Source organism: Dermochelys coriacea, chromosome 3 (assembly GCF_009764565.3).
Source record: "Dermochelys coriacea isolate rDerCor1 chromosome 3, rDerCor1.pri.v4, whole genome shotgun sequence".
NCBI lineage: Eukaryota > Metazoa > Chordata > Testudines > Dermochelyidae > Dermochelys > Dermochelys coriacea.
The window spans coordinates 122,851,520-122,863,899 of record NC_050070.1 but is presented as its reverse complement, the minus strand read 5'-3'; the positions used below and the strand labels follow the sequence as shown (position 1 = coordinate 122,863,899).

General features: G+C 35.6%; 1 protein-coding gene across 11 annotated transcripts in view; it reads right to left on the bottom strand.

The window, feature by feature from the left end:
- The window catches only part of MAP3K4 (mitogen-activated protein kinase kinase kinase 4), a 150,463-nt gene that overhangs the window by 86,661 nt on the left and 51,422 nt on the right, over positions 1–12,380 (bottom strand). For 10 of the 11 annotated variants that reach the window (XM_038395736.2, XM_038395734.2, XM_038395738.2 and 7 more), the window contains exon 4: positions 4,356–4,598. The exons of the other annotated variant lie outside the window; for it this stretch is intronic. In XM_038395736.2, coding sequence (XP_038251664.2) covers positions 4,356–4,598 — 243 coding nt within the window. The remainder of the gene's footprint in view (positions 1–4,355; positions 4,599–12,380) is intronic. 11 annotated transcript variants of the gene reach the window in all.

The window sequence follows — 12,380 nt, the reverse complement described above, 5'->3', positions numbered from 1 at the left end:
GATTATTCATTCCAAAACCTTAATCCGGCATCTAATATTACCATATGCAAAAAACTATTTATACTTCATAACAGAGAAATTAAATACAAGTAGAAGTTTTATAGAAAAAACTGGAACTGGGCTAAAAAAGTTGTAAGTGGCAGTTTGATAGGAATTTAAAACAACAAAGCAATGAGCACCTCCAAAAACATGGTCTAAACTGTACATACTAAGGGATGTCAACTATGGTCCAATCTACACTGACCAAAAGTGTAGCTGCCAATGCTGCTTCTCTGAAGAATAAGTACAGGAATTCAAGGATTCTTTTCTGAAAACCATGCTGGACATATATCGTAATCTCCAAATTATTATAGTCTATAGCAGTTTTATAATACGATTATTTGTCAGAGATTTTCTTCACCTGTAAATTAGGTTCTGCAACCAAGCTTTTGACAAACTGGACCAACCAATTTCCCTATGCTGTTCAGACTCACTAGGCAAAATGACTAATCACCAGCTTCCAAGGTTAATCTCCCACCCCCCAGCTAGACTTTCTTTAATTAGAATTTTCCTTAGTCCTTAAACACACTTGTGAAAAAAACTAACTGGATAGCTACAAACATGTGGAGAATAGACAATTTTTTTAATTAATTAAAGTATCTAACTACTAGTTAATCATAAGGGTCAAGTTAAAACAACCTGGGATGGCTCCAGATTGTAAAATGTTTCATCCTAGAAACCCAATTTATAGGTAGGGAATCCTCCCTCTCTCTCTGCTCCTAACCAGTCTATAATCTGAACCAAAAAGCTATAAATTGCAGTGCCCCCTGGCTCCCCAGTGAAGGAGGGGAAAAACTCTTACAAAATGACAGAACTCAGCACTCACATAATAAGGGTGCAGACTGATTGTTCTACCTGTAGTGCCTGAAAAAGGTATGTAGGACCAACAGGTGGCATCCTTACACAAATCTTCTTTTGAAGACCTTTCCTTCTCAGCCAGAGAAGTGGCTATTAGAGTTGTGCAATTAGCTGATTTTCTGGTTCAGTGGCCAAGTCCCCCGCCCCCCCCCCCCCAACACACACACACACCCCACTGAAAAAAATTAGTTTGGGTCAACCCAAAACAATTTACATTGGGGGGGGGGGTGAAATGAAAAATTTGAGAAAAACATTAATTGTATTTTGTTTTTTTGTGGGGAAGAAGGGCTGGTGGTGTTAAACTGTTTAAAAACATAAATGATACAAAATTCTAAATAATCATTTCAAATAGAAATACTGCCATTTTTGGAACAAAAGGGACTAGACTTTTTCCAGTCCCCCCCCCCCCCTTTGGACAAAACAATTCAGCAAATTCGCCAAGAATTTGTGAAGTGTTTCAGGTTTCAGAGTAGCAGCCGTGTTAGTCTGTATTCGCAAAAAGAAAAGGAGTACTTGTGGCACCTTAGAGACTAACAAATTTATTAGAGCATAAGCTTTCGTGAGCTACAGCTCACTTCATCGGATGCATCCGATGAAGTGAGCTGTAGCTCACGAAAGCTTATGCTCTAATAAATTTGTTAGTCTCTAAGGTGCCACAAGTACTCCTTTTCTTGAAGTGTTTCAGTGGACCAAATATGCATTTTTCAGCAGCAGAAAGTTTCATCCAAAAGATTTCACCCAACTCTAGTAGTCACGGCCCTAAGAGACATGGGTTATGATTGCTGCCAGGAGAGAAGACCTGCAGCTTTAAATAGGGGGGGGGGGAGAGGGGGAAAAAGTTGCCTATAACCCTGTTACAGAATTTGGAAGGGAATGAACATCTATTGGGTATTATGGTTCTAATGACTCAACTGATAACCAGGGGTGCTGGAACTAAGGGTGCTGGGGGTGTGGCAGCACCCCCTGGCTTGAAGTGATTTCCATCATGTACAGGGTTTATAGTTTGGTTCAAAGGCTCTCAGCACCTCCACTATACAAATTGTTCCAGCACCACTGCTGATAACACATAAACTTAGCAAGGGACATAAGAGACAGTAAGAAGGAGGTTCTATAAATTAATTAAGAACAAGAAAAAAGCAAAGGAAAGTGAAGGTCCACTATTAAGGTGACTAAGCAGAACAAATGGATGACACCAACAAGGCTGAGGTGTTTAATGCCTATTTTGCTTCAGTTAAATAAACTGCTCATTCAGTCTTGAGACAAGCAGACCAAGGGTGGTGACAGGATAACCATCTTGAAATATGTTTAAGGATTGCAATAAGGAGGATGGTAATCAATACAAGACTGGGCTCAAAGAAGGGGGCAATGAAAAGGAAAACTTGAGATTTGCGGATAGGAGTAGGAAAGCCAAGATCTCAAAACTATGCTGTGATGAGTATGCCAAATACCTCCAACTTTAAAATAAACAAAAAAAAAAAGAAGCACTTTTGAAAGACCCTTGGGATTATGCGTATTTCAAGCTCCCTGCCCATCTGATGGAGATAAAAAAACGTGAGATGAAAGTACCTGGCTTGAACCTACATAGTTTATTCAGTTAGCAAAAGATCTATTTAAGTACCACCTTTGAACTATAGGTTCTTAAAAATACTGATTGGGACACATCTAGCATTTGTTGGGGGTGAATCCATTCTCTCTGATGAGTAAATTAGCCAGAATATTGACTGTTGATCTTGTCTCTGCCAGGTGTACAACTTTGACAGCAAGACTTAGTCACCTCTACCCAACAGTGAAGAATGCTGTCTTACAAACTAAAGGGAAGGAAAATGAAGAGAAAGCACCTCCCACCCCCCAAGGAGTTTGAAAAAGAGAAACTAATGTGCAACCATCTTTTTAAAATTATGGAGAGGACCCATCAGACTGAAGTGGTTTTCTCCCATGCCCTCCAACATAAGGACATCCAGATCCAAGAGAGATGAGAGGAATGGGCTCAGAAAATGGTCTTAAAAAACCTGTCAGTCAGTCAGTCAAGAGGTATGGAGCTCGATTACAGTTTGGAAATTAATCTTGAGTATCTAGAACCAGGATCTAAATCAACCTGAGAATTTATGAAATGGTGGTACCTAAAAGGACTTAGATGAAGGAGGCCAAGAGCTTTTAGTTTTGTCTGAAGGAAGCGATCTCTTATGATCAGCAGTCTTTTTCAAAGTCAATGCAGGCTATCCCAAAAAAGGCCATCTCCCTGAAAGGAGAGGGCCATAAAAAAGGGCCATAAAAGAGGGCCTAGATAGACCATCACCTTTGAGTAGGCCAAAGAATTATATTTTTACTAGTTAATGTCAGTAAACATCAATTTCACCAAACACACACAAATCATTTAAAAAAAAATTTCCATCAAAAAATAAAAAAAAAAACTTACAGATCACCAAAGTAAAATGCTGCTTGAGAACTTAGTTTGATTTGAGAATATTTACTTTGTATATTTTGACATGTGATGTTGGCAATTTGTATTTTGATGGCTATAAAGCTTTAACTTTTTATATCTCAACATCTGCTGTCATTAAATAAATTGTCTAACCACACTCACATAATTTCCTGCAACAGAGAAAATTTAAAAATTTAAAAAAAAATCAAAATATTCTTAAAAATAAACATCAATATTTTCCGTTGACATGATAAAAAAATAAAAATAGAGTTCAGCCAAGCCTACCTATCAGCCAGAACGACTACACTGCCTGCCATCTCCCAGGCCAGTACCTGAAGCAAGTCTCTGGCATCACATACAAGTTTGGTTGGCAATGAGAGGTAGTTTTATTTTAATTTTTCTAGTCATGCTGCACTGAATGTCCAGGTTTTGAACAGGTCTTGAATTCACAAGAAAGACCAAAAGGAAAGTGAGGAAACCAGCAAGTAGAGGAAATACTTTTGGATGGGGAGGAAAAAAAAAAAAAAACAAGAACTTGGAAACAAGCAACTGGTTACTGCCTATCGAGTATAAGCAGTAGAGAAGAATTCATTGGTTCAGATTGTGGAATGAGGAGCAGACAAAAAAATCCTACTCTACACTGGTGATGGAAACCATACTACACTCATACTAGCTTATGCCCACATTCAACACAACTGCTGGTAGACCTATTTCAACCTTACTGCGGATGATAACTACAGCCTATAACAGCAATGGAATGCTATCTATCTATCCATCCATCCATCCATCCATCCATCCATCCTTAGTGTCTCATAATCCTTTACTCAGACATTTTGATTCCTGGCCGCATAAATCAAAGCTATATGTGACCAGTTGTTTATTACATAAACCTCATTTCCATATGGAATTGAAGGCAATTTAAGGGACACATAATGTACTATCACTTCTGTAACAGATTCTCTTTAAAACAATTAAACAGACAACATTGTAATTAAAGAATAGAAAGCAGTTTTTAATAAAAACTCTTGAAGCAAACCTGCTTAATACTCAAGAGAGATGGTTCCCCAGCGGGTCTTTGTTCCAACCTTAACTTGAGACATTCATGGATAACATTGAGAAGTACTCGGCAAAGGACCAAGAATGCAGGTTCAAAAGATGGTAAATCCATAGATTTCAGCTCTTCCATTGATACAGTGCTGCATTTTTGCTCTGAGGAAAATGAGGAATTTGACAACTGCACATAATCTGAACACAACATGGGATCTGGGAACTCTGAAAACTGTAACAAAAAATAAATAAAACAAGTATTGTAACAAGGATTTTAAATAAACTAAGTTTAAGGATCAATATTTAAAAATGGCATGCATGAAAAAAGAAATTGCTTTTTAAGAGCCAGGCTATTAATCCATTATGATCTAATATACTGAAAAGTCTGCAACACTATGATTTCAAATTAAGTCTTTTTTAAAAAAGCTAAAATCCAATTTCCTCATAAAGCTGCCAGACTGAGGACAAATAATTTAACAACAGGTATGGACACTTGAGATTGAACAATCCAATCTTAATTTATTTCCAAGATCAGAATATGATTAAACTATCCAATGAAGCAGAATATTCTCTGTATAGAAAGAAAACTGGATTGCACATGAGAGCCTGGAATAGTGTTAAACCTAAAACGACACTGGAACATCTATTCAGATCATCCTAGCATACTTAAAGGTAATTTCAAGATTTAAGCTTTTTCAAAAAATGTTCAAGTGTTTTATGCTAATGGAGTAATTCTGGAAAAGTAAGGTTATACTGGCCTTTGTGAAGCTGTGTGTTGTATCTGTATGGTAGCATTACCGTATTTCCTCCAACTGTTCTATTAGAAATAGCACAGTGGGGGAAAGTGCACAAAGCAACAAATAGGAGTCATCACACAGCGAACCAAAAAAAACCCCAAAACCAAAAGAAAAAAAATCTTGAAAGTGTCCTCCTGCAAGGGTTTGTCAAACTTGGTTATGTTTCTTAAAGCAGCATTGTGGTTAAAACAAGTAATACAAAATACTAAGTATAGCTAGTATGTTTTCAAATTAAGGAAGTTAAAATTATATTTAACATCTTAAGCTGATTGCATTCAGAGATATTCTCAATGATTTTATCTAAACTATAAGTGTACCCAAATGTAATGTGTGTTTCAGGCACAGTTGCACATGCAAGCTTAGTGGGTGATAGCAATTTAGAAATCTGTCCTTTAATATGCATGCAGTGCTCACTAATGTTCATGGGAGTCGTGCATTATCCAAAGACAAAATTGGTCCTTAAGCTCTTTAAACTCTAATCTAGTTCTTATATTGCACCCATTACTGTGATATTTGAACACCTTCCATTGATGCATTAAGAGATGTGACTAGCATCTTTCACATGTGGTTCTCTCCTTTTTCTTCAGTGCCAGATGCATACAACATGGATTAACGTGAAAGGTAAATGGATTAAGAATAGAAAGTAGATCAAATGATCAAGTACAGTCATGAAAATTAAAAACTTTAAATATGCTAACTATTTTTAGGCTCACCAGCTAATAGAAAACTTGTTTATTCCTTTACACCCACATTCACATTTTTGACATTTTGTTCCTACTGCATCAGGCAAGCTCTGTTTCCCCAGAACAGTTGCACAGAATTATTCTGCCTGACAAAGTTAGGCAATGTACTTTTCCAGCAACATACTGTGTTCATTGCTTTTTAGCAATGGCACAAAACTAGTTGGCAGAAGTAGATTCTAAAGGGACTTTAAAAAGCACTAGCCTACTGTTTGATAGAAAATTCCTTGAATTTGACCAAACTAGTTACCTTAAAGACAAAAAAAGGGCTGATATGGGCTTCTTTGCATTATACACATTTTATAATTAGTAAAACTAATTCCTGTGCATGTAATAGGTAATATGGTGATTCCTTACACAGAGTTTCCACCAACCCCTGAAAAACAATATGAATAGAAGGGATTTCTGTGTTCCAAAAATCTATCCATTCCAAACTGAAACTTCAATTCCTGCCCCCTTCAAGGTTTATGCTAACTATCATGATATTAGCATGATATTTATGATGTAACTAGTCATCACCCTCATTTCCTCTCTAGGATGACCAGGGAAATCACCTTTACAGCTAATCAACTGTTTCTCAAGTGAACCAGCAGCTTTAAAAGGCACGAACCCCTTCTTCTCCACCCAAAAGGTGGAATACACTGGATAAAATCCTGGTCCCACTGAAGTTAGGGATTTTTGCCATTGACTTCAATGAGATAAAGATTTCACCCACTGTCTCCACAGAACTCCCAGTCTCTGCTGGGACAAAAATCAAGAGACCAAGATGAATCAATCAGCACGTATCTTGATACAAAGTGCCTACATTTCTGCTTATACATGTATAAAATTTAATGTAAAAAACAAAAATCAATGATTTATTTCAACACTACTCCTGTGTATCCCTGCGACTAGATGGTCTGCTACTGCAGTAATTAATCTTTTCAAAAGAAATCTCACTACACCTTCCTTTTACCCCGTTCAATTTTTTTAAATTAATCTATTTTCTGGGGCTTTAATGGACCCATAACAATAGCAGTCAAGGCTTTTTAAAAGGGGACTTTTTTTATTAGCAATAAGCCATACGAAAATTAGTAAGGATGAATTTTACTGCCCATGTGCAAACATCTGAAGGTTAAAGTCTTTGTTTTAATATAAATTTTTTTCCAAACACACTTTTGCCAACAATGTGTTTTAAGAGCTACACTAGTAGCAAAAATAACCTAATGAAATTTAAATTCTCAATTTGGAATATAGCTAATGAGAATATAGATTTTAGTGTTTGTTCAGAAAACTTTTAAAAGACTCTTTCAAACAACATGTGACTTTTCATAATACTGGGGAATTACTTCTAGGAATACAGGATTAAAATACAAAATAATTAAAAATGGTGTTTCATTTTCTAACACTAGAGATAATACAGCAAGACTTTCAAATACAGGGCATCTATTATTAGACACCTAAACCCCTATTAAGCCACTTAAGATGCCTGATTTTCAGAACTTCTGAGTAGCCACAAATCGTTCTCTGCAGACATTTTTCCAGAACCTCTGAAATATTGCACCATTTAAGTGCCAAAATATGGTGGTCTTAGTAAAATTTACAAAAGTGCCTAAACTGTTTACAAGCCTTAGTTCCATATCCACACAAGTTAGGTAACTAAATACTTTTAAAAATCTGGGTGTAAGGCACCTAACTCTTATTGAAAGTGGGACTTGGTCATTAGGGGTATGACCACACTGCAATTAAATCCTGGCATCTGGCCTGGGTCAGCTGACTCAAGCTCACTGGGCTCGGGCTGCAGGGCTCTAAAAACAGCAGTGTTAAGGTCTAGGCTCAGGCTGGAGCCCATGCTCTGGGACCTCACAATGGAGAAGGGTCCGAGGCTCCCTCAAGCCCAGATGTCGACACTGAAGTTTTTAGAGCCTGCAGCTTGAGCCCCACAAGCCTAAGTTGGCTGAACGGGCCAGATACCACTGTTCAATTGCCATGTAGACATAGCCCAAAGCACTTTTGAAAATTTTACCCCAGGTCTCTAATTTTGAAATAGACATTTGAAAATGTTGGCCACAATCTTTAAGGCCCAGGTCCTACATGACTTTAATACAGATGAAGCCTTTCATCTGCATGGAGCTCATTGTAGTACTGGGTCATAAGTGTGATGAATATCTAACCTCAGTTTCATACTGTATATAAACTTTTTTATTCAAAAATTAAATTTCCTGAGTTTTTAGATATTAATGTTTAAATTACATAAACAATTCATTTTCAAAATAGGAGAGTTCAGGAAACTTTTTTTTTTTTTTAAATCAAAGCTCATTTTTAAAGAGCCACTGCATTAAAATTTTCTTTATATTTTGTAAAATGTACATGTGTATACTCAAGCACACAGGCAATATATAAAAATTCTTTAACAGAAGTAACAAAGGTTTATAATGAAACACCAATGATTTCAATTATTATAGCAAGAATGTCACCCTGATTTACAATAAGCCTCACCAACCCACAAAAGTAAACTGTAACAGATACAACTATATAATAGGTAATATTTCCAGAAGGAAAAGAAAACAATGTAAGGACATTTGCATAATCACTGCAAGACTTTAAAGTTATACATAACATACACATATGTAACAGAACTACTTCTGCAAGTCTTATCTGAAAACAAAGTACTACAAGTAGGATAGTTTTGTTATAACAAGTGTTCTTGTAGATTAGCAGTGCTGTCATTGTCTCTAACAGCTAGTCTTCAAAGGGAAATTATTGTAGAATAAACTTGGGTGTGAATTTAAAGCACACTAGCTACTCTGCACTAACTCCCCCCCGTGGACAGTCTTAGGGCACACTAGGAATGCCTTTGTGCTCATTAGCTTAACACACATTCAAAGTGTATTAAGCTAATTTGCACAAAGGCACTTCTAATGCACAATAAGTGTCCATGTAGAAAGTTAGTACAGAGCAGATTGTGCGCCACCAGCTACACCATGATTTTTCTGCTGTGTAGACAAGTCCTCAGACTGAAAAGCCAATATCACACATCCAATATATAAAATTGTGCATTAGTCTAAATTTTACTTTTGTGTTTTCAGTACAAAAAATTATCAGTGAAACTTCATGATTGTAATACTTTTACAGGAAACTAATAAAACGATAAACACAAAAATGGAAGTGAAATGCACCCGCCACAATCACAGCCCTAATCAGCATTTGAAGATGTGTTCCAAAGATTAGGACAAAGGAGGCTGAATATAAAACCTAGAGAAAACAAAGTCTGCTAACACTGGGTAACATTTTCAAAAAGTGCTTAAGTTACAGTAATTTAGGAGCCTAAGTCCTATTTTCAAAAGCACTTAACTTCCCATTGGGACTTAAGCACCTACAGCATTCACGCATTTTTAAAAATTGTACCTATTATGGTTTGATTCTCAACACAAGTACATTTGTACACTAACATGATACACATACAAGGATTAAATAAAGTGTAAGAAAAAACAAAATTCGCAATGAAATATATAATTACATAATGTTTCCTCTATAGGTTGTTTTGGGGAAGGGAAAAGTGGAATTATTTAATGTATATGGTCTGCAGTAATAAAAAACAACCCTGCAAAACTGGTAAGATATTTACAATAAACAGAACCTCAGAGTTGAATACGTACACTTACAAAAAAGGAAATTATACCTTAATGTTAACTGGAATTTTTCTTTGAAAGGGGACTTTTAAAAACTGCAGTTTCTCATAGACTCTAAAAGTTAACCTTTTAATAGCAATCCCTGAATTTTTTAAGTATTTTTTTAATTATAAAAATTATATTGTTATTCCCGTTAGAAATCTACAAGAGTTTTTTTAGCAAAGGAGAATGGGACTGACTTAAAGGGAAACAATGAAAACTACTATATTCAGAGTACTGTCAAAATGCAAAAAGTAGGCAAACTGAAAAATATATTTGCTGTAATCTATTACTACTCTAGGTAAAGCATTTCAGAGAAATGTGATTTCCAATTTGATAATATCCTATTATTTTTTAGGCTAGCACAGGAAGTTTACAAATGTTGTTTCAATAGTCCAAAAATGAAGGAACAGCTTAGTGAAAATGAGCGCCACTGAGTGCTATGAGGTCATAAAGGTGTTCCCAACTATTCTACAAAAAGATTAATGATCTTAGAAGTACTCCTCTGCTTGATTCTCAGAATGTTTAATCACAGGGACCAGCAAGGGTTCTACAAACTATTGGTGGTTCTCAGGCTGTGGTCTGAGAACCATTGCTCTAGAAAGGCATGCAGCTGTATTCCTGTAGAAACAGGAAAAAAATATGCAGATATTCCTTCAAACCTTGGAATTATTTTTCATTCCTATTCATTTTTAAAAGTAAGCTCTACATATCGGGCCAAACTTTCATACATAGTTTCTATTTTTTTTTTTTTAGCCTATAAAAATGTGAATGCACATTTGTTCACTAATACAGAATGGCATACACACATCAGCATATACATGAACTAACTTTTTGCACATGCATATGCTTCAGAAATGCACAAACATATTCTCATACAAAATCTTGGAGAACGTAAGCTGAAGCCAGTTTGAAGCTGGCTGCAACTTCAGCCAATAATTTTTTGTAGAGAACAAAATGATCTCAAGATCAACAGTAGTACTACTAGCATGGCTCTTCACACCATCAAGTTACTTATAAACGTGAATTTATTAATCCTCAAAAAACCCTTGTGAGGTACATAAATGTTATCCTTTTACAAATAGGAAAATGGAACCAAGAGGATCCAGCAACTTGTCCAAGAGCACAGAAGGAATTCATATTAGAGCTGGGATTAGAACGCAGAAGGATCCCTGTGTTCCAGGACTAGTCATGCCACTAAACAATGTTACCTCATGATGGAAGAAAAACACCCGACTACTAGTACTGCTAAATACATATTGTCTAAAACTTACGTAACACTGTTTATGTCATGATTATTGAAGAATATATGGTAGGAAATGTTATTTTTGTTCCAAAATACAAACATGTAATAAACAAATTCCATAAATTAGCTATGCTTATTTCAGTAGTGAGTGTCAGGAGAGTTAGCAATTCATGAAGGTACATAACTAGTTTACTGGAAAGGATTTCTCCATGGAAAATTGTTGTTTCTATCAAAATATTGTTAAGGTTATATAATCAATCACAACTAAGGAAATACTTATGCTACGTTGAATAGCAACTTAATTACATGATCAGATGCCATTTCTAAAATATAACACAATAACCTACTTTTTCTTCTTAAAATTATATACAAACGTAGAATCTTGCAAGATTATTTCCATTCACGTACACTTACACTACTATGATGATCACAATGGTTCGCAGCATCATTAACAAGAAAGAAAATATACACCATAGAACATTTTAAGTTTAGTCAGCAGCTGGTATTATGCAATTTCTTTTCAACAGCTAACAGATTTTCTTAGGTGAAGTTTGTGGATAAAGCAGTTAACACTGAAGTGACCAATATGCCTTAAAGTTTTTTCACTATTGCTCAGTGTTATACTAAATTTGTAGTATGTTGTGTAAGAACAGTTTACTGTGTAGTTAGGATTAGATGAAGTGAAGCATTTGCATATATTGTCCTTACATGTGCGATGTGCTGAAATCTACATCTACAAAAATAGATAGTAAACCATAAATGGCATTGTGGCTTAATTCACCTCTGGAGACCTGAATTCAGATCCTGATTGGGCTACAAATTCTAGCCATAAAAATTTCAGAAGTCCATAGCTAATTATCCTGGACCTTAATTACTGCATGACATTTCAACTAGTATACTCAGTTTATTGCTTCCATCATTACTGTCCATTTAATTCACTCATAATTTTCTTTATTTAGTGTATTATAACCTGAAACAAAAAAATGAAAACAAATAAGAGCCAGTGGAAAAATTTAATGGACTTAAGCTGCTTTCTTTCATAGATTTTAAGGTTAGACAAGACCATTAGATCACCTGCTCTGACCACCTGAATACCAAAGGCCATAGAATTTAATCTCATATTGAGGCCTATAACTTGTGTATGGCAAAAGCAGTTGTTTCCAGAAAGGCATTCAGTCTTGATTTAAAGACAAGAGATGGAGAAGACCATTTGCCCCTTGGTAGTATGTTCCAATGTTTAATCACCCTCACTGTTCAAAATGTGTGTCTTTCTTTCTAATTTAAACTTGTCTAGCTTTAACTTCCAACCATCAGAACTTTACCAAACAAACAATAACGGTGCTTATAGTAAATATAGTTTATACTACATGTAAGGTTCATTCTTACTTTTGCCAAGGTCAACAGAAACATTTCTTAATTTCATTGTTAGCTGGAGTAGGCTCTTAATAGTAGCGCACCTCCTTTGTCTCATAAAATTAAAAGGATTAACTCATTAATATAAAAGTTATCTCAAACAAACATGGCAATTAGAATGAGCGACTGATTCTTGGAATTTACGAATTACTACCACCACTTTACATA